The sequence below is a fragment of the Prorops nasuta genome, unplaced genomic scaffold (genome assembly GCF_024137725.1).
Source record: "Prorops nasuta isolate Cenicafe-Biocafe unplaced genomic scaffold, Cenicafe_Pnas_1.2 PNAS00018, whole genome shotgun sequence".
Classification (NCBI taxonomy): domain Eukaryota; kingdom Metazoa; phylum Arthropoda; class Insecta; order Hymenoptera; family Bethylidae; genus Prorops; species Prorops nasuta.
Genome location: NW_027116815.1, coordinates 2,579,378 through 2,605,952, shown reverse-complemented (window position 1 = coordinate 2,605,952; position 26,575 = coordinate 2,579,378). Strand labels below are relative to the sequence as shown.

Below are 26,575 nucleotides of genomic sequence, written 5' to 3'. Positions count from 1 at the left end.
ATGTGGTATTCCTATACGTTTATACATTTAAATGCACGTGTATTACTGTATATATATATATATATATATAGGTACACACGTATAGTAACGAGTTAATGAGAGCCTGGAGAAAACAAATGAGGCGCTCATCCATCGAGAGTGTCGATCGAAGAACGTGTACGCATCGATGGAATAATGCGAGCGTTGGCTTTTCTCTGTTTTCGTAGGCAAAATGCAAAGCTGCTGCTAGTTGGAACCTGTTTTCGCACACACACACACACACACACACGTGCATCGTGTGGTAAGGGGTCATCTGTATCAATTTAAAGAGCTGGTATGAACGAACGTTTTCTTACCGATCTAGAGGAAGAAGACGAAGAGGGAGAGAGAGAGAGAGAGTGAGTAGTTAAATCCAATCAGAGACGATTGCGTCCGACAAGTGCGATAATCATTGCAGCACGACTTATTGAATTATCGCAGGGACAAAACTTGCAATCGCAAATAGGATTTTAATCTAACGAACTTTGTCGTTTAGTATTATTTTCTCCCTCTCTCCCTTTTCTCCTCTTTTTATTCAAGCGTGTTTCTCTCTCGCTTATTCATAATAAAATTTAGAAAAGGTAGGGGGGGGGGGGGGGGTAAAAACTTGCCCAGTCTCTTCGATGCGCTTGCAATTATTCTTGCAAACTCGAGCGTGGAACTAATATTTCCTTGCTATTGTTTCAACATTCGTTTCATTCGTCTCGATCCGGTCGTCGTTAATTAATCCTTTTTGCTGGAATTAATCGACACGCTCGCGCCTAAGCAAAGTTTACTCAAAGAGAAGGATTCCATCAGCTTTCGCGAAAGCAACAAATCGTTATTAATCGAGCTTTAAGGTGAATACAAATTAGCCGCTTGCGAAGAAACGATACGAAGCCCCGTTGTTACATTGCTACAGAAGCGATTGGGTCAAGTTTAACAGCAGCCGGGAGGCTGTTTCGCGAAAGCAGCGATAAGTCGGAGGAGATCGCTCCTCTGCTCGTTACTTTCCAGAACTGTATCATTTCTGTGGCAAAAAGCACTCGGTTGAATCTCGTGGCTCAAAACGTTTCCGAGAAAGAACGTTGTTAGATTCTTCATACACTATCAAATGTTTACTATATATATATATATATATATAGTATATAAAGCACATGTTTCTCAAGAGCTTTCCACCGATAAGAGTCCATCCATAAGTGTATTGGTTACCTCGATTAGAAAATACGCAGACTCGTGCTATATATATCGATTGCGAGAGCCGCAGAGCTGTCAGTTTGGACAGTGGGAACACTGGACGTGGAAGGAAAAAGGAAAATAAAAAAAGAAGTTGGATACGCGTTGTCAAGAAAGTGTTACGACGCACGTCGCGACGACCTTGGGCGTCGGAACGTTTCGCAAATTGCCGGAAATTTCCGTGGGAAACTATTCTCTCGGTCGTTCATGGCGAGTATTGTGAGTTTTGCTCGCGCGAACCACCAATGAGCGCAGCGTGTAGTCTCTGCACAGTGGTGGTTAAACTATAATAAGAACTCGATCCGAGCATGTGTGTGGGTAAATACATGGGCTGCCACTTAGCAGCATTGTCAGTCTGGAGTCTCACGCGTTCGAATGGCTGCTGATATAACGCGATAGATCGATAAACTTGAGAGATTAGTGCATGGCTGTTGAGCGTAAGCTTGTGTGTCGTGGGTGGGGAGGGCGTCGGGACGTTGGGGCGTCGTTCTTCTGGTCGCTCGGTGGACGGACGGGAACGGTCAGCACCCCCGTAAAAGACCGGAAACATTCCGTGTCGGTACGTGCGTCAGCGTCACCGGTCCCGTAGGAGGAAGGAAACGGGCACACACACTATACGAATTAGTGTCGAGTAATGGCGGGACACGATCGAAGCAACAAGTGCACGAGTGCCGCACCACAGCCCTGGTATCAGGTGCAGCGCACGCACACGAAGCTCATATATACCCGCAGCCTGTATATATAGCGCAACCCGTAGTACCTGTTGCTTTACCTATACCCAGCCGTTACCGATCCCCAGCCACGTGACCGTGCGAAACGTCTTCCTCTATCGATACGTCATGCTCCTTCCTCCATAGCTCAAAAGCAATCTTTCCTTCGGCATTGGCAACCGTAACATTTCCAACGGAGCTTGCCAGTGTGACTCTCGCCGATACAAAAGACACGAGAGAGGAGAAAAACTTGCAAGGATATCTCCAGATTGCCGAGCAACCGCGGACTATGATCGCAGGTGCATACCGCAAGCTAGAACTACATACGAGCAGAGTGTACGAGCCCGAACTTGGACAAACGAACGTCGATCGGGTATCGCGTGGCATGCAAGGAGGCGGGTCAAGATTTATCTAGCAAATAACCTCCTGTGTGTTGCTGCTCGCCCAAGTACCAAGACTGTATATATATATATATATATATAGGCAACTAAGTATTTTTCCCTCGCTTAATTTTATCTTTTACCTCGCTCATCGACCAACGCTCTACGAAAATACTCCTGGGGATTATATGTTTCGAGTATAAACCAATATCAAACGGATCTCTGTTGTTTCTATTTACCCAATTGACTCTCGACTCTCAACCTCAGTTTGGACAACACAGTAGGCTCGAGATCCGAGAATTCGATCGAGCGAGCAGATTACTCCTGTCTTGACCCATTTCAGGAAAACACTTTCTCAGAAGTTGTACTGTAAACACTGCTGCTCCATTGTTGCTCCAGTATATTACTCAACCTTCGTAAATCTCCGGAGCTTTTGTCCCACGTTGCAAGATACTCTTAGGAAGATTCACAGCTGATTACGCGTACGTTAATATCTTTCTCGTTTCTGCGAGGCCTCTTCAGCGTTCGGTAATAGATTTCAGGAGGGTTTGATAAGAAGTAAACAATTGTCAGTTACCGATGAATCGTCGGAGTTTGGATGGATGTGGAAAGAAAGGAAGGAAGCTTCGAAAAAATTCTCACGGTGCGTTATGGTAAGCTAATTGGAAGTGCACGCTGCAATATTATGGTGGGTTAAGGGGACACGCCCTTCGCAGAAGGCGCAAAATCACCAAGGGACCCGAACGGGAGGATGACTCGCCAATTGCACCATCTCCAGTGACTCCTCGGGATTCGATCTGATCCTCGCGTCCACGTGTAATGGCTACTCTGCGAGAGAAAGAAAAGTCGACGCGCGACGGGACATCAAAAGCTTGTCGTCCTCTTACTCTCTTTTTTTTATCTCTTTTTTATACTCATACACGCTTATCATCAGCTTTATTCGATCCTGCTTAGTAAATATAGATTATTTCAAATTATTCATCAGTGCGATGTCTTAAAGTAGTAGCAGATTCGACAGCAAAAAAATGTCATCTTCTTCCTTGCGTTATTTTTACTCATTCTGCACAGAAGCTTATACTCATTATCCTTGGTAATTAGCTGCATACATATAATATATTTAAAACTGTTAATTAGCATGTATATGTGTATAATATATAATAATTGCGAATCTAGATATCCTTCTTACTGTTTACAGTCTTTATTAAGTGCACAAGGACGTTATCCTCAAACTTATTCGATCCTTCCTGGTAAATAAATATATGCTATTCGAAAGTAATATTCATTACCATGCACATCTTCTGAAATATAAAACAACAAAATATCCTATTTATAATTGTGTGTTTACTCTTTTCTATCCGTTTTCATATACACTCACGCAAGAACGCTTATCCTGAACTTTATTCAACCCTCTCGGGTAAATATATTCTCAAGTAAATTATTCGTCAGCGTTCATTGTCTAATTCCAGATAATTGCTTTGAGAAAGAGGGTAAGAAAGGATTCTCTGGCGATTTAACGAGGTGCCGCAGGACGCAGTTAGAAACGCAATTCTTGTTGAACAATCGTTATTTGCGAGTCTCCGGATATCGGACGCTCGGATCGAGATCGCGATCAAGATCTGCAGGATCGTACGCGTTTCGCGTTATTTTCCTTTCTATCCGAACCTACAAGGACCGATGCGAATCATATACACCTCGACAGACTTCTCTTACTGCTCGAGTATTTTCACTGAAAAAAACTTCTCCCTTCGATCGCAAATCGATCGTTCAGTCGAATTTAAATGATTTCTGCTTTTCGCGGAGGATACAAAGCTCCTCGTTCGGTACATAAAACAACCGACGGGTTGTAATTACGAGAGCGAAGTATCTATATAGGTATGGTTGAGCTAGGATAATAAATTAGAGGAAGATTGGCAGGTAGGCAGTGGTGTAAGGAGGCGATAATCGTTGTCGAACGCGTTAAACGACTTACGCGTTCGTGGAGGCTTTGCGCTCTTTTGACAGGAAAGTGGCTGACTCCTTCGGGATCGGGACTCCTCGCGGTGCGGTGGTTCGGTTTGGAAGAGCGCGGCGGGAGGCGAACGTCAATTAGAGTGGACGGAAGATTGGGGGGGGGGGGGGTGGATGATTCAGGGATATTACTGGTAAGGGGAGAGGGGGGGGGGGGGAGGCCTTTGTGCACCATCGCAGGGATTCGCAGCCTCGCGCAGGCAGGGCAAGAGCTGAAATAGCCCTACGTCCGTCTCTCTATATATCAGCTCGTTCGGCCTCGGCGTTATAAACGTCACGGGTCGCTTTATGCTCTCCTCCAACCTCCTATAGTTTCGTCCACCGTAAAACTTCTTCACCCCCTCCTATTTCCACACTCCAAGCTTCCGTTCTTTCACCCTTTTCGCCCTTTTTACACTACTCGTGCAAAATATAAAAATTGTTTCAATTTTTTCGCAACGTATTGGTTTATTCTTGCGGTGTTTCTCGTTGTTAACATGTATATACGGTACGTACACGGGATTTTCAGCGTGCGTACAGAGCGTGAGACACGAAAACGCCGAAGCGGCCCAATTTTCTTTCAATTATGACTCGACAGGGCGGATACGAGGCGAGTGGAAAAAAAAGAAAGGAGGAAAAAGGGATTTGACGTCCGTTGGATAGTACATCCGGTGGAGGGAGACCGTGGTGCAATCTGCCGGGTTGCTTGACTCTGCAGGGAGGAGCTAACGCGTGACTTCTTCGCAAAGAGGTGTCAACGCGGAGCTTCTCTGACCCTTTTTTCCAATCCTGTAAATTATTTGCACCGTCCCCGTATCATTATCGCAATTTCGTCTCCTTTGGATTATATCGATAGAGATGTAACAACATTGTGGATCGAGAATAGAAGAAATGTAATGTTCAACCGGTGGTACAATGCATGACTCAATGCCAACGATTAATAAAATAAGTGGCTATTGTTAATTGTTCGAATGATTTAAAGACACGTGTATAATGAGAATTTACGCCGAGTCTCGACTGTTTTTAGCTTATAGTCAAAAGGAGTAAGGTATATGGGATTGAAAGTTGCCTTTTCGAGTCTCGTTAGCGTCGGGAGCGCTCGTGTCGAGCCGATAAAAACCTTGTCGACTTCCTGTGGCACCCGCCTTCGCTCAAGGTCGCCTCATTACGCGTCGGGTAGCGTCGACTTCGCGTAACTTATGCCAGGATATCTTTCGACTAATCAACCTGCCAAGGCCGCTGTTCTCAGAGGGGAGATTTTCTTCGTTGAGTAATCGAACCATCAAAAATTGTCGACAAGACTCTATTTATCTATATTATTGCAATTGTAGCTGAGCTAAAGAAGAGTCGCAGCGACGATGAATTTGTCAGGAAACTCTGTTAGGCTAAAGGTGTGTGTAACTATACTGTGTTCACTCAAACGGACAAAACGATCTTCCTTTCCGAGTGTTTTGTGCACGTGCACCTTATTCCAAATGGATTCGTGCATATACAAAGAACGACTAAAATTTTCGACGAGTGTTAATTTATTTACGTTTAATCACTAAGATCGTGACTGAGTGAGAGAAAAAAAAAACTCGTTACAACAATGAATTATCCTGCATTTATTTACGTAGTTACAACGCTGCATGGACTTCACCTTCGAGTATTTTACGCACGTGCGTCATCCTAAACAAATCCTCACGCGTATCCAAAGAACCACTAAAAAATATCGACAAGGATCAATTTATTTATACATTCGTATCATTATTGAGATTATAGCCGAGGCAGAGAGAAAAAGACTCGCTGCAACAATGAATTGGTGGAGAAACTCCGTTTAACCAATAGCGTGTGCGTTACACATATGTACATGTGCATATACCGCGTTCACTCACACGGATGAAAGGCTCGATCTTCCTCTCCGAGTGTTTTACGCACGTGCATCGTCTAAACGGATCCATGCGCATCCAAACCGCTACAATTTCTCCGCTACACTCGCATATATTCACGTGCCGATCTTTTTCTTCCCCCTCCCCTGCATCTCTACCTCCTCAACAAACAATGCACTGGCTAAAAAATAAAAATAGAGGACGCTGGTGCGTCCCGAAGGGCAGGAAAAAAATGAGGCTCGAAGAAGAGCGGCTATTTTACTTATATCAACTTAGGATGAGCTGTCAGGATCTGTAATGGTGGTTGCTGCTGGGATCACGATAAAAGCAACAACACGCGACGAATGATTCGAACGCTGCACTTTGCTGCAGGCCTCGAGCCGAGAGAGGCCCGAGCGAGGAACGAACGAACCGACGACGATCGCTCTTCAATTCCTTCGTTATTATCTTTACGACTAAAAATTGTCTTTCTCTTTCCACGATCGGGCCCCGATTCGAGAAAAAGGACTATAGCTCTTTTAAGCTGGTAAACTTCTCGCGTATCGATTTTGGTTTTTACACCGCGCTGGAATGGCAAAAGGAAAATCAGCAATTTTCTGCGGAACAAAATTGAAGTTTTATCGACCTAAATTTATTTACTCTGTGCGAGATGTAATATAAAGGAGTGCAGGTGCAGAGCAGAGAGGAAGTACGTGTCTGAAGGTAGAAAAAGGAAGAGAGTAAAAAGAAGGGGAGCGCGCGGTGGAGATGGGAGTGTTGGATAGGGGCAGAGGGAGGGGGAGGGGGGTAGATATTGGCAGATCAGCTATGCCCGACGGAAACGAATCGATTGTCGGTCGCTGCGCCGCGAAGTAACTGGATTCACCGATGATGACCGACTTCTCGTTCGACAATAACTCCGAGCTGTGTTTCCTCTCTAGCTCGAGGAAGCGCACCAATTTCTATTATTTCCCAATTTGTCGCGATACCGTTCAATCCGACGATGGATGCCCGCAATGCGGCCGCGTGATTTTCCACGGATCTACATTTTTTTCAATCGCTTTAATCTACTTTCCAGCTAAACCGACACGATCCGATGAAACTTCGTCATCATTCACACCTTTTTTTTCTCCTCGTTTCGAGTTAACCGGGCCGAAGAAACAATCGCGGTTCATCGCGGCACGGAGATGCGTTTAGACGTTTGACAATTTTTCAAAACTCGCCCGAAGACTCGTGTATATATATATATATATATATATACAGAGACTGTAAATAGTTGATGGATGATATCGGTGAGAGTCGCGCGATCGTCAGGTGAGAAGCAAAAGGCCGCATTGGAACTGTTGCACGCGGAATAAAAGCGAGCGACTTGTCGAATCGGTCCGTTACGTCCTGGGAAACGTTCCGGCCAATTATATGCTCCAGGCAAATTCGCCGCGCCATGGCAAAAGTGTCATTGCGGAGCTGCGATAATTGTTTAGCGACGGACGGTGCAATCGCGACTACGTTCTATTATTGCCGAAGTGAATCACCGGCCAAACCACGTCCCGCGCTCCTGATCAAAAGAGATGGCGACCGCATGTTTTATAAACGCAGTCCTCCTCGAAATGTGGCAAAACACATTTTATCGATATTAGCATACGAGAGCGACACTAATAACGTTATTGAGACGTTACAGGATTTTGCTGCGAGAGATTTGTGCTGAAAACAGGGAGTACGGTGGGGGGAAAAAAGCTGAGAAGACTTTGATGGACTTTCCCATGAAGCGTATTGACTGTTGGGGATTGCGGGGTAGGACGCACCAGTGCACCGTGCAGGACTAATCAATTGTTTACGCCGGTCTCCTTCTATCGACGGCTATTCTTTTTTCTGACGTTTCCACTCTCGATTTCCCACTGATGAGACACAGACGCCTCTTATAGCAACGTTGACTCTCGTACATGAGTTGCAAAAATCTCTATATGGTCGAGGTGGTCCAACTTTTATGAAAATACACTGGAGCATCTTCTCCATATATATAGACTTTCCTGTACTAAAACTGGGTTGTAATAATAAACTGAGGAAAGTGATTCTTATACAATTTTTAATTATGGAAATTTTTATGAAAATTAAAAGTGTGTCTATAAAGCTTAATAATGAAAACTAGAAATTTAGAGATGTATATCATGTATATATGAAAATTGTGTTGAAAGCGTGGATATGAAAAAAAAAACGTCAAAGGCTATAATACATATTTCGATTAATTTCAATTTTTCGTTTTTCTCAATTAAAAAATTATATAAAGTATCTAAAATTGAGTATAGAACACGAATGCTATTTTGGTGGTTTATACGATAAAACTGTGTTGAAAGTACGCATCGTAGTGTGCGGGGAAAATTGTTGTAGGCTATACAAGCGCTCTCGCGGATCGTGAAAGTGCAAGGTGAGGGGAACTAAGCCGATGCAGATCCTCCCGCAGGCAGACAGCAGAGCGGGTGAGGCAGGCTTATCGCGCTGGTTGATCGATAAAAATGCAAGGTGGCACGCGGCCTGGACCTGGACCTTCACTGGCCGTACAAGCGGCCCCGTGACAGCACACGGTGGGCGGACTAGCAACTAGAAACCAACTCGACTGGACTCCATTCGACTCTGGAGATACCATAGACTCTAATCTACTCTCCGAACTCTCCGCTCGGCTCTACAATAGCCCAGGCTATACACATGTATCTATATATATATATATATATATATATGCCATACTCGCGCGAGAACGCCCACCACATACCACTTTATAAGCGCCACGTGTAATTCCTCAACGATACAATTTCTAATATGCATTCACGTGCATTTCGATAACCTTCGGCTCCAAAAGCTGCAACCCGATCAACAACGATGCAGGCCACTTTTGCACGAAAAAGAAAATTGAAAAATTGCGTTCTTCCTAAACACGTAAAGCTACTTATATCGAAAATAGGGATTGTGGAATGGATCCGGTATCTTTATCGCTAGCATTTCCCGATGTCCTTCCGTGTGCCTGTTTATCTCGCGTTTAATTACTTTCGATTCCGTCGAGTGTATATTTTGCAACGGTTATTTCGACTGCAGCGTTCCATTTAACGAAAGGTGTTTTGCTTTAATCGCGCAGCGAACAAACGTGTAAAATAATAGATGCTGTTGTTGGGTCGATAGGGGGCAAAGATAGGCTCGCGTAAAGTGTTTCGTCCGTTTTGTCCGTACATCGAGTATATATATATATATATATATTGTATTGGTGAACGTGGCGTCGCATCTGCGTTGGTGTGGTAGCAGCGTTGCTTTTATTCTCATACGTATATATATATAGAGGCACGGAAATATTCGAATCGCAAGGCGATCGCCTTTGTAATTATCGAATGACGGTCGATTAAGTGGCCGCTTGATCGATTATCGTCCATCGGCCCACGGTTCGGCCTGAACACCTTTTTCCAACCAGTCATTAGCATTTCTAATGGGCTGAAATTACGCGACCGGATCATAGCGCTCTATTCGTCGTTTGCCTTCTCGTTAGTTTCTACGCGCTCGCCGTTAACGAACGCAACGCTCTCTCGACACATTTATCACTCCTCTATGATAATCAAGTGAGTCGAGTGCCGGAGCACTCCTATAGCTTTAAAATTTATTATAATAATCTTGATACGCGCCACGTTGCATTATTCGGTGTTAAATTTGAGTGACGAATCGGTGAAAGGTATATATAGATATATGTAGGTTGGATTAAACGGTAATGTAGTAGCAGATGGCCAAAAAAGATGATATAGGCAAGATTGTTGGTGCTCGTTATACCTGATGGCCAGAGGGTCCTCGCGAGAGAGATCTCAGGGAGTGAGAGAGAGAGATACGAAGGATGAAGAGAAAGAAGAAGAGGAATAGGAAGAGGAAGAAGGAGGCAGTGGTCCGGGGCAGTAGACGGCAGGCACGTGCCGTGCCGTGGCTACAGGTGGCTCTTTAAGACTCACTTATTCGCTTCCTACTCTTCCCTCTGCCATCTCTCTCGCTCCTCACCTTTGTCGGCTATATCGTCGACAAAAACCGGAATTTAAAGCTCGCGAGACACCGGTCGGTGCGAGCGATACTCTCCTCGTCCTCTAATTGTTCGCCAGTGCAGGTAATCCCGCCTACCTAAATTCTATTACTCGCGTGCGTATCGACTGTCAGAGCTTTATTTACAATGTAATGATTAATTATCGAATTCCTCCGATACGATGCGCGTTTAGCAAGACTCGTATAATTTTATAAATATATAACTGCCGTTTGCGATTAGATTTTTCAAGGAAGAAATCCAATTAAGTCCAGCGTAGCATCGTCGAGGTTTGATCGGTTGGCAATTAAAAGTGATTTTTATTTAAAGCTTGGGGCAAAAAGCGTGGGGCAGCAAGGTGACGGTAGGAGGAACCGTGTGTCAAGCAGCGCGCTACGATAGCTGATTACAAGTGATTCCTGAATCTGGCTTATCTTGCCATACGCGATATTCTCTTTCTCCTTTTGCTATCGTTTGCAGCGGTTGCGCATCCTGACAGGGAGAACCGGAATAAAAAGCATTCCTCCTTCGACCACCTCATCAACCGGTCCAACAGTTCTCATCGCTCTTGAATATTTCTGCAAATGAGAGGACCTAACGTCCACTCCCATTGCTCTGGTAATTTTACCTTTATTTTACGATGACAAGACGTGGCACCGTTGCGCACGATACTCTGCTTACGTTTATCGCTTTATCTTCTATATATATATATGTATGTTGTCGTAAAGATTTAATTGTAAACCATCTGGCGATTCTCGAGCATTATTACTTCATAGATCGAGGCGACTTGTAATTTAGCCCATTAATCCAGAGAATTCATTCAATTTTACAATTTCCATCATGACTGTATTTTGAAGAAATCGTATATACCTCCCCCCTCCTCGATTCACCCGAAAGAAGGTTAAATCAACGTTCCGGATTAACAGAGTTGTCCTTTTCCTATACATATATCCTACTTTTGTATAAAAACGATAAAACGAAGCACGTTGGACTTTCTTCCGTTGACAATATACGATATTGACAATATTCCGAAAGGACAATGAAATTGCTCGCAAGAATGGCACGTGCTGCACACAGGTGGTTCTTTGAAAGTTCACCGTTATAACAAGTAGTACGTGTGGCAGTGCACAATCTTTCCCTTTTACTCACTTGGATTATGGCCGGTGTGCGCCAGGTAAGTTTATATAATCTCGCGCAAACTCAACTGGATTGGAATGAGTTGACCCGGGCGTGTGCAGGATAAACCACCATCGATTCTGTCAAACCTCGCGCAAACGCTGTACAATATATAGCAATGTCTCTTACGTGCATGGTCTCATACGTGGGTTGTGCACGGTGCATTCGCGCTATGCTCCACTAGGCGCGCCGATTTTTCATCATTAACAAGACAAACGTGCTGTCTACCCACCTTAGAGACCATTTTCCTTCTTTCGATTTGGCGAATTATTCTCATCATCGGTCGATCTCGTCCACGTGTTTCTCTTCATCAATCTTGTACTTATTTGACGCGTAATTATCAATATTTAATGCTTTTAAGAGAGCAAATAGTAGAGAGTGGGGGGGGGGGGGGAGAGGGGTAGAACGAGGCTGGGTGGACTGCAGCTATCAGGCGAGTTGTACATACCGCTGATTAATGTAGATCTATGCGTTTATGATTTGCTCGTATGCTGCTGGCGACGGTGTGTACTCACGCCAAACCAAGTACGGGTAATGGGGTTAATGAGAGCTCGAGATAAGTTTTTGTTGCTCGAAAGCTCGATGGAAGTGGCCGATGGTAATCGACTCGTCGTTAGATACGCGTACACTCTGCGCCTCCGTGAATATTCATGCTGAAACTGCAAAGGTTCATCGTGGTGGTGGTAGCGCGGCATGGCAGCGCGATCACGCTGATGCTGTTTATGCCACTTGCGGTTCGTAAAGCTGCACCGGAATAAACCGCACGCTAAACTTCGACTTAATCCTGATTGCCAAGAATTTCCCTGATCGATATAGAAAAACCCGGCCGTTCCTCCAACTTTTCCACATTCGCACGGCCAACGACTGTATTAATATTATGAATATTTCAAGAGGGGCGATATTCCTTCAAGGCATCTCTCTATATATATAGTTAAGCACGGTGGTACAGTATATATATATATATATATATTAGAAACAAATGCCTCATTGGAGATTCTTCGATAAACGTGAGAAAGAATGCGAGAATCGCGAAAATTTACCGATTCCATTTTCCATCTGGATCTTCAGTCTTGCGTATAACGATTGGCCATCGGATTAATAAACATGATCGAGCTGGCGCCCGCGGGAATCCTGCGAGAGAATTCTTTGGGATTCCTGTAGGGATTCCTGGCAGGAGTGTTCGTTTATGGACCGAGGAGTTGCATAATGTATCAGTGATTTCGCGTGAGACTCTGCACCTACACTTCGGCTCACTTTTATCCCATCACCGATGCTACATAACGCTCACGAATACATATATAGACAGAGCGGGCTTGCAATTTTCCGCGTGTCGAGAGATTCGTGTGTTCCTAAAATGTGGTCTCAGTCCTGTAACCACGCACCGAATGATAAAATGGAAAACATAAAATTCTTGACGGGGAATTGAAGCTCTTGGGAATATGAGAAAAGCAAAGAGCGGTGTAAGTTGGAAAACTTTGAGGGATTTGTGTTTTCAAAGTTCATCAAAGCGTATACACTATAGATATAGAGGCAGAATCGTTGCTCGCTTCAGCAACTTCTCGATGCATATTGTCACGCGTTGTTAAGCTGCAAAAGCACCGCACCATATTGCGACTAGTCCAAGTATCGAGTCGAGAAGGATAAGACTGGGAAGGAGAGAGTCTTCTCGTTTTTACAACTCTGCGTCTTATTAGTTGAGACGCTTGTAAATCTTCCCATCTTCCAGAATTCAAACTAAATTTCTAAGACCAGAACGAACCACTTCTCCGCGTGCAGTACCCTCGTATTTACTCTAGGTTATATGGACGGTTCTCGTAATAGTCTCTGCTCTAATACCAGAGAGATATATATACACGCATGTGCGTTGGACCACACGCATAGTTACCAGTTATGCAAATCGAGCGAGTTTTGTCCGTCGAAAAACGATGATCGGTTTATTATAAGCAGAAAAACTGCATGCGCGACGAATTGAGTTAAAATTTGAAGAAAGTATGTAGAAGAGGTATATAGAAGCAATGGTCTCGAGTGAGTTTCAAGGAAGATGTATATAGGGTTACGTGCGAGGATGGATAGGGCAGAAGGGAGCAGGAGTATTTTCTCGCGACTGGCCGGTTAACGAAGTTGGCGTTGAGGGTTCATAAAGAATGGTTTAGCAATGCGTTGGCCCTGAATGGGTATAAAGGGGTATGTACGCATGGACGGACTGGCTCAAGTCCCACGGTAAGACGGCCGTCTATGACGAGTCTTTACGCGTACTTTGCTCGACACTGCGGCCACTTTGCTTGACTCGAGAAGTGCTCCTTCTAAACCACCCCCTCTTTTTTCTTTCTCTCCTGGTCAGCCCTTCTCTCCCGCGACCATCGCTCCCCTCGCGTACCACTTGTGCGAAGATTCCACGAGCTACCAGCATTCCAGCATCCATTAGGATCGACTCCGTCGGCCCGTGTCGGCCCAAACAATAGTCCTCCTTTGCTTCCCCTTAACTTATATACTTTACTCTATATATACACCACTCTCCCTCCTCTTTTAGCAAAATAGCGCCAAATTGGACCTCGCCTCGTCTTCCAACTCCCTCGACGTAACTCGTATATATCCCACGATCCAACCATACCCATAACTCCTCGTCCTATACAAGGCTACTATTTGTTTTTAACTATTACCTCGACTCTTCATTTTTATCACCTTAAACGCTCTTGTTTCCTTCTGCAAACCTTCTCTCGCGTTTCTACGATGCACTATCCACAATATCTCTCACGTTTATAAGATTAGCAAGGATATAGTTTTCCAAGAGATTTTTTACATCGCTTCAAGCTCCAACAGAGGGCAAACGTGTTGTGTTTTCTCACTCTCATACAAATGCTTCGGATGGATGTTAAGTGGACAAAGAGTACCGACCTTCGTGCAAGGATATCTTCTCTCTATGGACGTGTATGTGTGTGTGTGTGTGTATATGTACATCCAATGTACGTTTACCTCGAGTAGCATTGCAGAATCGTGTATATCCCACTATTTATACAACGAGTTTTTATCGTTGCAAAAGAAATTAGTATGAAATTTTCAATTTTTCTGCCTTTCAAGAGGGATCGCTCTGATTTATAGACAATGGATGGAACATTTCTGTCAGTTTGCGCGCGATTTGCTTCCTTGTTTGCTCCTCTTTTACTTGCTCGTAAAGCGGCCCTACGCGTATCCGGTAAAACTAGGGGAGTGAAAGTAAGTGTTACTTGGTGGTCACTTTGAGGCGCTTTTGGAGCAGTAAAGGCGCGTAGCAGCACTTTAACCGGTAAAATCCACTAGCTGGCGAAATAGCAACTGGAGGAATCCTCGCAAATAGTCCTGCGAATTCTACTCGTTCAGATCCGTTGGAAATATGTGGATTTTTATCTTAATAGCGGACTCCTTATTTTAGCAGTCGCTCACCGTATCGCAAGGGCTCGCTTTAAACAAGTTTATATATATATATATAGGTAGGTAGGTAGGTAGGTAAGTTGGTTGGTATAGTTGAGTGACTCTGTTACTCCCACTCCCACGCATTCGCGATGTAAATTGACGGAACTCGGAAGCCCTCTCAAATTTCACGGATGATCGAACGACGCCCAATGATCATTCACGATCATTCCACCTCGCTCTCACGTACTTATTCTCCCACAGAATACGATTTCTACCTCGTTCGCTGTACTTCCGCTGTATATCCTCGATATTTTTCACTCTCTGCACCCCTTTTACCGATTATCACATTGAAGCATTCCTGAACAAAAAATTCTCCCCTAAACCAAAGCTGATTTCTTCGAATATATTCCCAATATCTTCTGGAGTATAAACCTTGATCTAAATTCACGAGTACGTGTGCTCTGTCGATGATAAGAGAAAAGTTTAAAGTTTCATAGTAGTAGCACAAAAAAAAAAGGCGTATTTTTGAGCAAGGAGTTTAATTAGAGAATAATAATCGAGGAAGAGGAGAGAGTTAAGAAAAAAAAGTGCTCGTGTCGCAAAGAGAACGGATGGGAAGCTACGTAGAAATGTTTCTCATCGAATTGTAGTGTGAATAGTACGGCGTGGTCGGATAAAATAAAATTACGGTTCATTCATTGGTTCATTCATCCGGTGGATGGTGAGTGTGTCCTCGCTGTTAAGTGGGTGGGTAGAAATGTTGGTGGCGGCGGTGGTAGTGGCGACCTTCCTTCGCGTAATAAGCAAAAAAGATCGGCCACCGGGCCATTACGTGGAAAGGAACGAAGAAATTATCCAGGCCGAGCGTAAAAAGCGTGGCAAAGGCAATTCTAGCTCGGTGGACCACCGAGACTCATTTTTGTACGTCCGCCTTGCCAAGTTTCCAGCCTGTGAGGGCACCGGTGACGTCATCGGTGAGGCGGTGATCACCGAAACTGTAATAGTATTAGTATAACTTGCTTTTCAGAGAGAGAGAGAGAGAGAGAGAGAGAGAGAGAGAGAGAGAGAGAGAGAGAGAGGTTGCTACATAGTTTCGGTTACGAATCAGAGTATAAAGATTTTTTAACCCATTGCACATATAAGAATGTTGAATGATCGAAATGTTTGCATTGCAGAAAGCGAGGACGAGGGTTCGCAGGGGAGCCTCGTCGAGATCGGCGAGGTGTTGTACGAGGCGGAGAAGGGTGGTGGGAGGAGAGGCCTGGAAAGAGGGTGGCGTGCTATGATCAGCATGGAGCTTCCGGCCCACACGGCGCAGCATGGTGCTCTTCATCTGGGCGTTGGGGTCGGAGTAAATCCAGGTGATCCAACCGGATCCGCCTTGGCCGCCATTCATTCCCATCCTCAGGACCCTCTGGCCCTCCACCATCATAATCACGGATCATCGACACCCGGAGGTATGCTCGAGGACTCCAAGAAAAAACGTATGTTTTCTCTTACGAATCCAGACATTTCGATAAAACAGTCAAACACTTAATTTATCAATGATTCCACGCCTCTATAAAATTAATGTCTTTTTCATTTTGCTCGAGGAAACCAATTTTCAATCGTAATATGATCGAATAAAATATTGCTCCTCTTGGAATCACTGATAAATGACTTAGGTTTTAAATAATATTCTTAATTGAGTTTCTGGTCCCCTATATATATATATATATATATATATGCAAGTAATCGATGCATGGATATTAGCCAGACACACGATAAATTTGTTACGAGTATACACTAAATATTTTCCCGTAGAGCTTCTTGCGGGAAATTTGTCGAATTCTCGAAGTTGACTTTCGGCGTCCGTCCAATCACTGTTCTGTCTCGATGCAATCGATCTTCTTCTTGCTCGAACCGCGCGAGTACCGGCAAACGGGCAAGAAGAAAAGCACCAAGCCAACACTCGTATACTGGTTCTTCGTGGATTCTCGACACTCCTGAAGTTGTCCGGATTCCACCTTTTTTACTCGGCCGATCGGCAGCATCTCATCGGCTATTATACTATATTTTATCTCGAGTCTTCACCTTCTCCCTGGCTATCTATTCCTGGGCGAACGAAACACGTTCACTCCCGGCAGGACGTAATTTTTAGCGTCTCTTCCAAATTTTCGCAAGAATATCCATTAATTTACAAATAACTTTGCTCATTCATCCTTCCCCCTGATCATTTCGCTCGATTAAAGGCTGTATTTCCATACGTCAATGGCTCTTTAAACCACTGGAATTTATTTATATCTTCTTCTCGATATCTACAGTTATCGTGTAAAACGTCGTATTCTGCGTCGAGCAAAAACGATCGCAGTACTTACCAGCTAGTTTCCCAACATCGGTCTATTAAGCTTTCGAGTCATCCAGGATGTATAATTTTCTCTCGATCCACCCTGTTAATGCTTCGAGTCATAAGATACTTTCGATTAGACATTCTCGCCGATTCTCCCTTAAAAATTACTCAATTTTCTCGCGCAGCTAACGTTCGGTTTCACTCGGCTTATATCGATTCATAAACGGAAAATTTATGCCATTCTCGCAGAGATATATAGCGCAGAATGATCTTCCCCGTAAGAATTAGAATTCTTCATTTTAATAGTATAGAAATGTAAATTGCCATTTAATCAATTAGTCTAGAGGTAAGCGTGTGCAAAATTGTAGTCAAGTATTTAGATAAATCAAAATTTTTACCTGCATTATTACGGATAACATCGCGATTTATAGTTCGGCTTCCTTTATTGGGAGCTTCGTTAGCAACTTCTTCGAGGCTATACATATTTCTAAGCTGTTATCTTCAGCATGGGGCACGCACGCAATTTCTAGTATTACAAACTGATAATATTGCCTTGCGCATTACCGTTATTGATTCCATTCAAATGAAACTACTCTTCCAGCTGAAAAGCAACAATGAAACATTATATAATAACACGACTGGTTCATTGAATTTTTCTTTATCGATAATTCCAAAATGTTCCCTTCGCACGAAGCTGCAGCGTGATAATTAATCGGGACTAGAAATTCGTGAAATTTATCAGAGGTATAGGCAAGATTTTGGAGTAGCAAATTATTGCAACTCCTGCGGGGCAAAGCAAGTTATTAAATTATTCAAACGCGAACATACCAAATACCACTAATGACTGCCGGAACGAGACTTGCCGCTCGCATGAAAGCCAGCCTTGTTTCAAACGGAACAATTGAGTTAAGTCAAGTTACTTTCCACTACTATAGTCGCACTGTAACGTATACATGTATATATATATATGCAATATACTAGAATATACGTGCGTGTACAGGATAAATGTATATTCGCACGTCAAGTATAAGAAACGCGAGTATAAATTTTTACAAGTGGAATTTTAAAAGTTCGATTTATTTTATCGATGCGTGTGCAATAAGATGAATTCGCAAATACAATGACCAATACTAATCTAATTTTTGGATGCAACAAATAATATTGGGAAAGTTGATAGTTGGAAGAGTTGGACCACCGTGAGAGATGGCTGTTTGGAGAAAGATTAAAGGGGTGCCGCCCCGAGTGACACGGCAGGAGTCGGTTAAGCAGGATGGGAAAGAGAAGGGATCGAGAGATAAGAGCTGTTCGTTAAATCTAATGATATCATGTATTTGACAAGCAAAATGGGCCCAGTGCAGGCCAATCCTTCGACCACACGCGCCTATACCCACCTCTTGCCGATTTCTCTCCCTGCCAGGCTTCTGTCCCGCAAAAGAAACCTCCTCCGTTTATTAATGACCGATCCCTACAATATAGCTCTAGGAAGGCTCCTCTCGTAACAATGCCAGACTTGTTTCAACAGAGCCAACAGAGTTTATTATCTTTCTGTACCATCTGTGCGCGAAATAATAAGCTAATTGAATATATATATATATATATATATATATATATGTAGTAAATAAAAGAAAAGTTTTTCTGTCAAAAAGTTTCAATTGTTTATCCAGTTGAAGCACGCATTTATTTTATAATGATAATAATTACTGACCAAATCTATAGATCCTTTATTTGCAATTTTCTGGAATTCTCTTTGCTATATATATATACCTTCACTTTTAAATCGTTATTGAAAACACATAGCGAAGCTGGAATAAACGTAGCATTTCTTTTTATTCATTTAGATTTTAGTCGGGAAATGCTTAATTACTTTCTCAAACATCACTATCGCTTATGAATTTAACAGCCGTCGTGTGGGCATTAAGCTCTGATTATCCTTAATGGCGCATGTCCACCAGCTCCACGCTGGTCGTTTAAGTGCTCGTGCATTACGTAATGTATGTATATAGAGTTGAATTATACGACTTGTGCCTACTTGCAATTAAAGAATCGTGTCAATCGCAGCAGTGGAATCCTTTCCGATAAACAAGTTGCGAAAATTAGGAAAATCAGCATACGTTAGCTGGTTCATTTATGGATTTATTTTTGAAGAAAACGTCGAGTCCGACTGAAACGAATGTTTATCGATTTACATCCATATATATGATCAAAGTGAAATAAGAGAGCAAAGTCAATGGGAGGTATTTATATTTCATTTGAATAAGAATAGGTATATAGAAATAATTTTATTTTACATTTATTTAATGATATGGCGCGTAACCTGCGGGCGCGTAGGAACCACTTATACCACGTTAGCCAAGGAGGCTGAAAATTCTTCTCATTCGATTCATCTCGAGCGAGCAGGAGATGGTAGAATTGCTCGTGGGTATCCCACAGCCTGGTAGTGGTACCATCTGACTCTGATTGGCAGCATGCTATATTTCGCTTGGCATGTATGCATCTATCTTACATACATATATACTTATACAACTATTCGCACACACACACACACGCTCGCGCACACAGCCTGCACATATAGCTCATTTTTGGGCTTGAAAGATTTTACTTCAGCCCATATCCACGTCGAGCATCCGGCATCGTTCTCACATCCAGATAGCCTGATATTTTTTGCATCACTCGTATCTATTTACACATACCTCCATGTCACTTATTCGTTATTTGCAAGTATGGCAGATTAGTTTACGAAAGCTGCAGTATTATAAACGCGATGCGCGTTCCCTCATCACCTTCTTGTCTCTCGTCTAATCTAATTTTTATCTTTTCTGTTTTTGCACAGATGACGGTGGCCACGGGATGAACCAAGATGGTAAGTTTATAAGATTTCTTTTCTCATCGGTGCCTCTCCCGCTGATCAAGTTTCAATAAATGCGGATATATTTATTAGCTTGTCATTTTGAATAAGCTCTCGTTGTCGAGCGTTCACCGTTATACTGGCTTCCGTTTGTGCAACGATAATTAAATGCAAACCAAGCGCCGCTCTTATCTGATATATCTCCGGTTAATAACTAATTCCTGAGAGATCGTTAATTATCTTTGTACGCGTTATTATCGATTCTCCTTCCGTCTTAGAAAATGACACTTTAAGGAGCCACACATCTTTACTCTTCTTTTATCACTACCAATAATCATTATATTAAACGTATTCAAGATACGTTATAAGTATACTATTATAAATAATGAAGAGAAACGCGCGAGGGATATAAGAATTGTACAAGGAGCGAATAAATTTAAGTGGATCGCTTTTTAATTGGACAGTTGACCGGCTGGTTTATCGTTGTTGCGACGGTATATATATCTAGGAGCCGAGCGTGTGTGCGCGTGTGTTTTTTTGCCAAGTGTTCGGAGAGAGAAGGGGGCGGGGGGGGGGGGGGGGGACCGAGGTATGACAGATAGGAGCAGGTAAAAGGGACTGAAGGGAAGGTGGCGCAGGTAATTTCCTGAGTTTAAAGGGTAAACGACTGTTATAGGTGTGAGCCGTAGCACCGTTGCGAGGGCGCCCGTGTCTCGTTCTTTCGAGCTCGCTCAATATTCAACATGTATTTACATTCGCAAATTGTTTACGTCAACCACGATGAAATCTGTCAGGGTTTCGTTCTCTGAAAACCGGCTGGACGGATGCCTCGTGTCTTGTACAGCTCTGCCCATTATCCCTTATAGTTTGCTAATTGCACAGCAATATCATATATTTGCAAACGTCAATCAATCTCTCAAGAACGATTAAATAAGCTCCGAGTGCTCGAAATTAATTTTTTATAACGACGCGTCTATAATCGCGCATGTTTTCTCCAGTTTGCTGCTTAATCAGAGCCGAGGATTATCGACGATGCGCGAATCGCGTGGTTCTCGCTGGTGGATTGCTTTGATCCGGTCGCCTCCTCTTCCTGGAGACAGAAATCTTTGGATTTTCATCACGAATCTCACGCTCGTGACTGGCGATCACCCGCGGTTTCGCCTCGCTCGAGATGTTATTATCAATCGAGCACGCTCTGCTCGAATTAATTATTTTTCCTTTATCCTCGTATCTCTTCATTATTATACTTTCTCGTGTTTTTTACCGTTGTGTAAACACAAATCACATTTGGCTATTCGTAAAGTATCGAGTTTAACGTTTATTAAGCTGTCGCAGTCGTATGTACGATCGACTCGAACTCGTATGCTGATTTAGTGCTATTTATGTGAGAATTAACTGCTCTCATTAAAATTTCTGTGTCTTACCAATCCGTGCCAGATTTCGCGAAAGTCGGCACAGCCTGGTGGAAAAGTTTGTTAAAGGTAAAAATACGACTTAACTCGATGGTGTCATTATTTAACGATTTTTATTTACTAATTAATTGCTTGATACAATAATATATATGTATATATATCACTCTATGAATTGCATAACTGAATATTGTAAAAAAAAATCGTCTTAAAAGAATTATAGAAATTAGGATGTACGTTTAATTCTTCGTTGAAGTGGATTTAAAAATCAGATGTTTTGGGAAAAGTGTACTCGGTGTTTCGTCACGTGTAACCCAACTTTTATTACTCGGCGCGACACTTTACCGAGTTTAAAGAAATTAGAATACAACTAAGGGTAAAACAATATTTAGTACTTTTTATGAGTTAATTATGCACAGTGCAAAAACACGAATTTCATTTCTGAAAGTTGTCAGTGCACCTGTTGATTCCTTATTGCGAAAAATTCTTACATTTTTTTTCATTGCTAAAATCAAAGAATCTTTAAATAGCAATAGTATACGATAATCAACCAACATCTCAGTAAATTGCAACAAATCGATTAATATAACTAAATGATTTTTACAAGAAGCGACGATTTGGTATCTAAAAAGAAATCTTTATTCCTCTCACTCTCAGGAATATCAGTCCAATATATATATATATATATATATATATATAGTGTACAACTAAACCCTGCACAACATCTTTGAGCATGACGCAATTGACGAAGCGAGTTAATTCGCTTTGTTATTGGCCGCGAATGGTTTGGTAATATCCGGATAGCTGAGATAAATGTTATTCCAGTTGTTAGGATGGATGAGTCGTAGAATAGAGGGCAGGGTCGAATAAGCCGACACGGTCCTTGTTATCTCCGTGGCTCGGTAGTCGACCGATCGAGGATCGCGATGTGATGCTCGGCGTGTTTAACCCTCCCCGTGACCGACGGATGCCTCGCTCGCAACTCGCCTGCAACTCGTCCGAAACCCATCTCTTTCCGCGCGCAATTAACCTTCCGTGTTTCACTCACGTTACGATCTAACTTTACGCAAAAACTCGGAATCCCCTCGCAAATAATGCAATCTTAATCCTGGCTTATTGTTTCAAGTATCGTAATAAACGCCACGATTGTACGCTTCAGCTAAAGACTGAACTATCCATGAGGCTACCGCGCATTATTTCTCTAGAAAAATTCGTATCGCGCGTAGGAAGTCGAGTGTGTGGATTGGTACTATAAGCGCGTTGCTAATAACGGAGACGCCTCGCTCGCGAGATACTTTTTCACCGGTGTGTATACATATATTTAATAGGGCGTACTCTCGTACCTTGCTTTACGACAATATATATATATATATATATATATATAGTACGAACGAAAAGTCATTGATCTCCATTTCTTTCTCCCCCCAAACGAATTCCACGCGATTCTCCAGTTTTATGAGGGTTTTGAGATAAAGAAAAAAAGCTGCTAGGTGGTTCGAGACTAAGATTCGTGCAACTATTTGGTTTCCGAGAGCTAGCAGGCATCGATCGGCTAATCGAGGCAGGTAGAGTGCATGCCGATTGCTCGATTCCGATGTTCGCATGCATCGAGATTACGGAAGAGCTGCCGATTTTACTACAAATTCCGCGCGCCGCTGCCTTTTCTCTCCGCAAACACCAAGATGGAATCGGTAAAACCTGTGAAACACACATGTGTATACGTGTGTGTGTGTGTGTTACACATAAGTAGCATCTACGTGCACCATGCCATACAACACACGCATATGTATATGTATATAAACGTACACTAGTACTTAGTATATCTATATATGTATAATACATAGAAGGGCGTGGCTGGATCGCTTTTCAAACGGTATCGTGACTCTCGCCTATTTTATTAACTTTTCGCACAGAGTCCATGCACGAAAAGAAATGTGATCGTGATACGTGAATCCGAGGTTAATTCTGAATATCGCGACGATAAAATTACCGTAATTTTAATGGTAGATGAAGAGGAGTTTAACGCTCGGTTACAGGCAGCTTATTTACACGGGCTTTTGCAAACAGCATTGGCAAAATTGCAGTTGGCTGCTGGAGTTTGCCCGTCGAGGTAGGCTCGCTTTCCGAGATCAAGGCCCATTTGATTGGGGCCCAGCCTCCGCAGCCTCCGCAGCTCTACTCCATAGCCATAGCTCTGCGATCGCGCGTGAATAAACACGACTCATCTTAACTCACCAGTCCGCAAATGCAACAGGATACTTTCTCCATCCCGTGCAAATTCATGCTTCACGTGTGAATAACTGTCGCTCGTGCTGGCTCTCCTTGGTATCGGCCTTTTCACGGTATTTCAGATGAAAATAATAGCTGGGAATGTGCGAAAGAGATCGACGATTAATTAAATTATTGCGTTATGTGGCATGAAGCGTATCGCGTTTCTGATGTTGAGAGGTTTTACCGATAGCGTGTTACACAAGTTGAGGATTTTTATTTTTCGACATGAGACACTTTGGTAATATTTATGACGAAGAGTTATCGAGACTTAAGTGTAACTGGTTTCAAGATAAGTAGAAAGATAAGTTTAGGGTAGATTGGGGCCTAGTTGGGACATACTGTTCTTTTGGTGAATGTGCATATATATGACTTTTTGTGTCCTTGAAAATTACTTAGTCCTAATGCACGTCATCTCGATGAGAAGTAACAAGCATTTCTAATATTTTCACAAATTGTAAGATAAAAGAGTAGCTTGGGAGTTGCGTTTCATTTAATAAATGAGTTTTTTTAAGACTAAACATTTTTGTCTTTCTTATAGTTACCCTAGAATGCCTTTTTTCGTGGTGAATATTGACCCATAATAGTCCCACTCTTATTTGCTATTATTTATTTATTTAATGAATGAATATTTTAACGTTTAATAAATACACTAATGCAGCTAAAATACTAACCTTCTTTTTTGTCATTGAATATGCATGTACCAATGATAAGTAAATGAATATAAATCTTTTTGAAAAAAGAATATAACAACGAACCCAGCTGATTTCCCCTAAGCACTATACTATTGATTGATGACAGCGAGTTAACGCCTCGCAGGCGAAGAAATAAATTTGCCAATGAACATATGAAAATAATTATAAGAATGGTTAGAAATACTGTGATTATTAAAAACTTTGTATAGTTTCTTCTAATAATATCATGGATCATTGTTGCATGCTCTTCTTTATTTATGCATCTCATGCGAAGGAAAAGTCACTCTCGTATATAGCATCATATTTTTAGCTGGCTACGGGAGAAACTCTATTATAATTATACTAACACTGTTGCATTCGTTGAGCTCTACTTATGGATCTGAGCAAGCAGGATAAGAAAGCCAAGGTTTTATATGCATCGATAGCTGATTGGAGTTTAATAGTATAGAGACTTTTTTACACACATGCATACGCACAAGTGTTTGTTGATAATCTTCGAGTTTAAGAATAATCAAGTTTAATATCACAGTTTCGCTACTGCGCTATTGTCAATGATGCGTTTATTATCGATGCATTATCATCGTCATCCAAAGCGAACAAGATTTTCATCGTTTTTAGGGAGAAAAAATTTTCTTCGCATTCCTTCCCACAGATTTGACGCAGATGCTTGTGCTAGCTTGTCGTAGAAGCCCAACCTCATCGAAGCTTTTTGCTTCTCACATCTCGTACGGTGTTTAGAAATTCAGTTTATACTCTTGCATACCGTTACTAAAGAATTTTTGCAATGTTAAAAAAAATTTTGTCCAGCGTGATATTTTTCTAGTTTTAAACATTCTTTGCCAATTTGATAAATTTACGAATAGCATAACTATGCACAGTAATCAATCGACTTACCTTTCGTTTTTTCAATTAAAGTCCAAAGTAATAATTTCCATCAAGTGGAATGCGAACGTTCTTATGAATTGGAAAATGAATGATATCTAAAAGCACATGGGATGAATATATCGTATTGACATTTATAGTCTTATCGTACAGCCTTATTTACTCGGAGAGAGCTTAATCTTCTCCACCGTAATGAAAGTCTAATTAACATGAATGGCGTCCACGAATCTTAATGGAAACTTTAAAGAATGTTCGTTAATATTTCATTAGAGGCTTGACATAAATTCATAGATAGTCATCAAATGCGATTCATGAAGAAATATCAGATGATAATGATTGATCAGAGAACTTAAGGAATAATGAATAAGGGAGAGAGAGAGAGTTGTAAATCTACTATATGCGATCATAAACAAATCATTTAACGTAGGTCGGTTGGTATTCCGGCTGGAGTATCTCAAGGTGAAAGGGTGATGCTTAAAGAGATGTATGGTCGATTATTGGATAATAATACAGATCTCGGGCGACTCGGGAGAAAGTTAACAACAAGTCTATAAGGTGGTCGCGGATATCGAGCAGCCACAACACCGTCGTATTATCCTTTAAGGATCTCACGATCTCGCACCGCACAATTTTATTCCAATTTGCTGAGAATTCGAGTAATTCTAGCCTAGACCAGACCACTTTTTCAATGGGCTCGTTCCGTCGGACGAAGCAGAAGAAGACACATCTTTTTATTTGTCGTAAACAAGCATATAGTTATGGAAGGGGATTGCTGCAAGGACGATTCAGTAGTCCGGGGATCGAAGCAGCTCTGACGTTTTAGGATGTGGGATTAGATTGCGAGTATATATAGTGTGTAGGTATATCGAGAGAGGGATGGATAGTCCGGGGAGAGGGGGGGGGGGGAGTCGTAGAGTATTCCGTAGGGCGGCAGAGCATGACGCCATTAACGTAACGAGGCCACACGTTGCACCCTCGCGAGCACTGGACTATGTCAGCCCCGAGTGCCTAGACTAGACGCCAGAGCAGGATTCCTAGGCCTAGACCTTAACGTCACACTGATATTGCGCAATTACTCCTCGAGCTGCATGATGGTTCTCCTTTGAAACATCGCACTCCACTGAACAATAATGCGACACGAGTTTACATTAACTATCGTTGCTCCTTTTTTTCTAATCGAATAAAAATTATCCTTCCACGAAGCTACTATATGTTCTTTTGCAAAATAATTCGTATATTTTTTGTGGAACCTGTACTGATAAGCGCGACCCTGGACTGATATACTGTTACAGATACAGAGTTGTACAAATTTTCAAGGTACTGTTTACCTAACGTTACGTTGAATTCTCATTTATATACAAGTAGTATTCAATAAACGCTCGAACCAAG

General features: G+C 42.4%; 1 protein-coding gene across 1 annotated transcript in view; it reads left to right on the top strand.

Annotated features, from left to right (window-relative positions):
• The first annotated feature begins 16,040 nt into the window (after window positions 1-16,040).
• Window positions 16,041-26,575, top strand: part of sv (shaven) — a 93,067-nt gene continuing 82,532 nt past the window's right edge. The window contains exons 1-2 of the mRNA XM_066737688.1: window positions 16,041-16,242; window positions 19,918-19,947. Of these exons, the coding sequence (XP_066593785.1) occupies window positions 16,041-16,242; window positions 19,918-19,947 (232 nt within the window). The remainder of the gene's footprint in view (window positions 16,243-19,917; window positions 19,948-26,575) is intronic.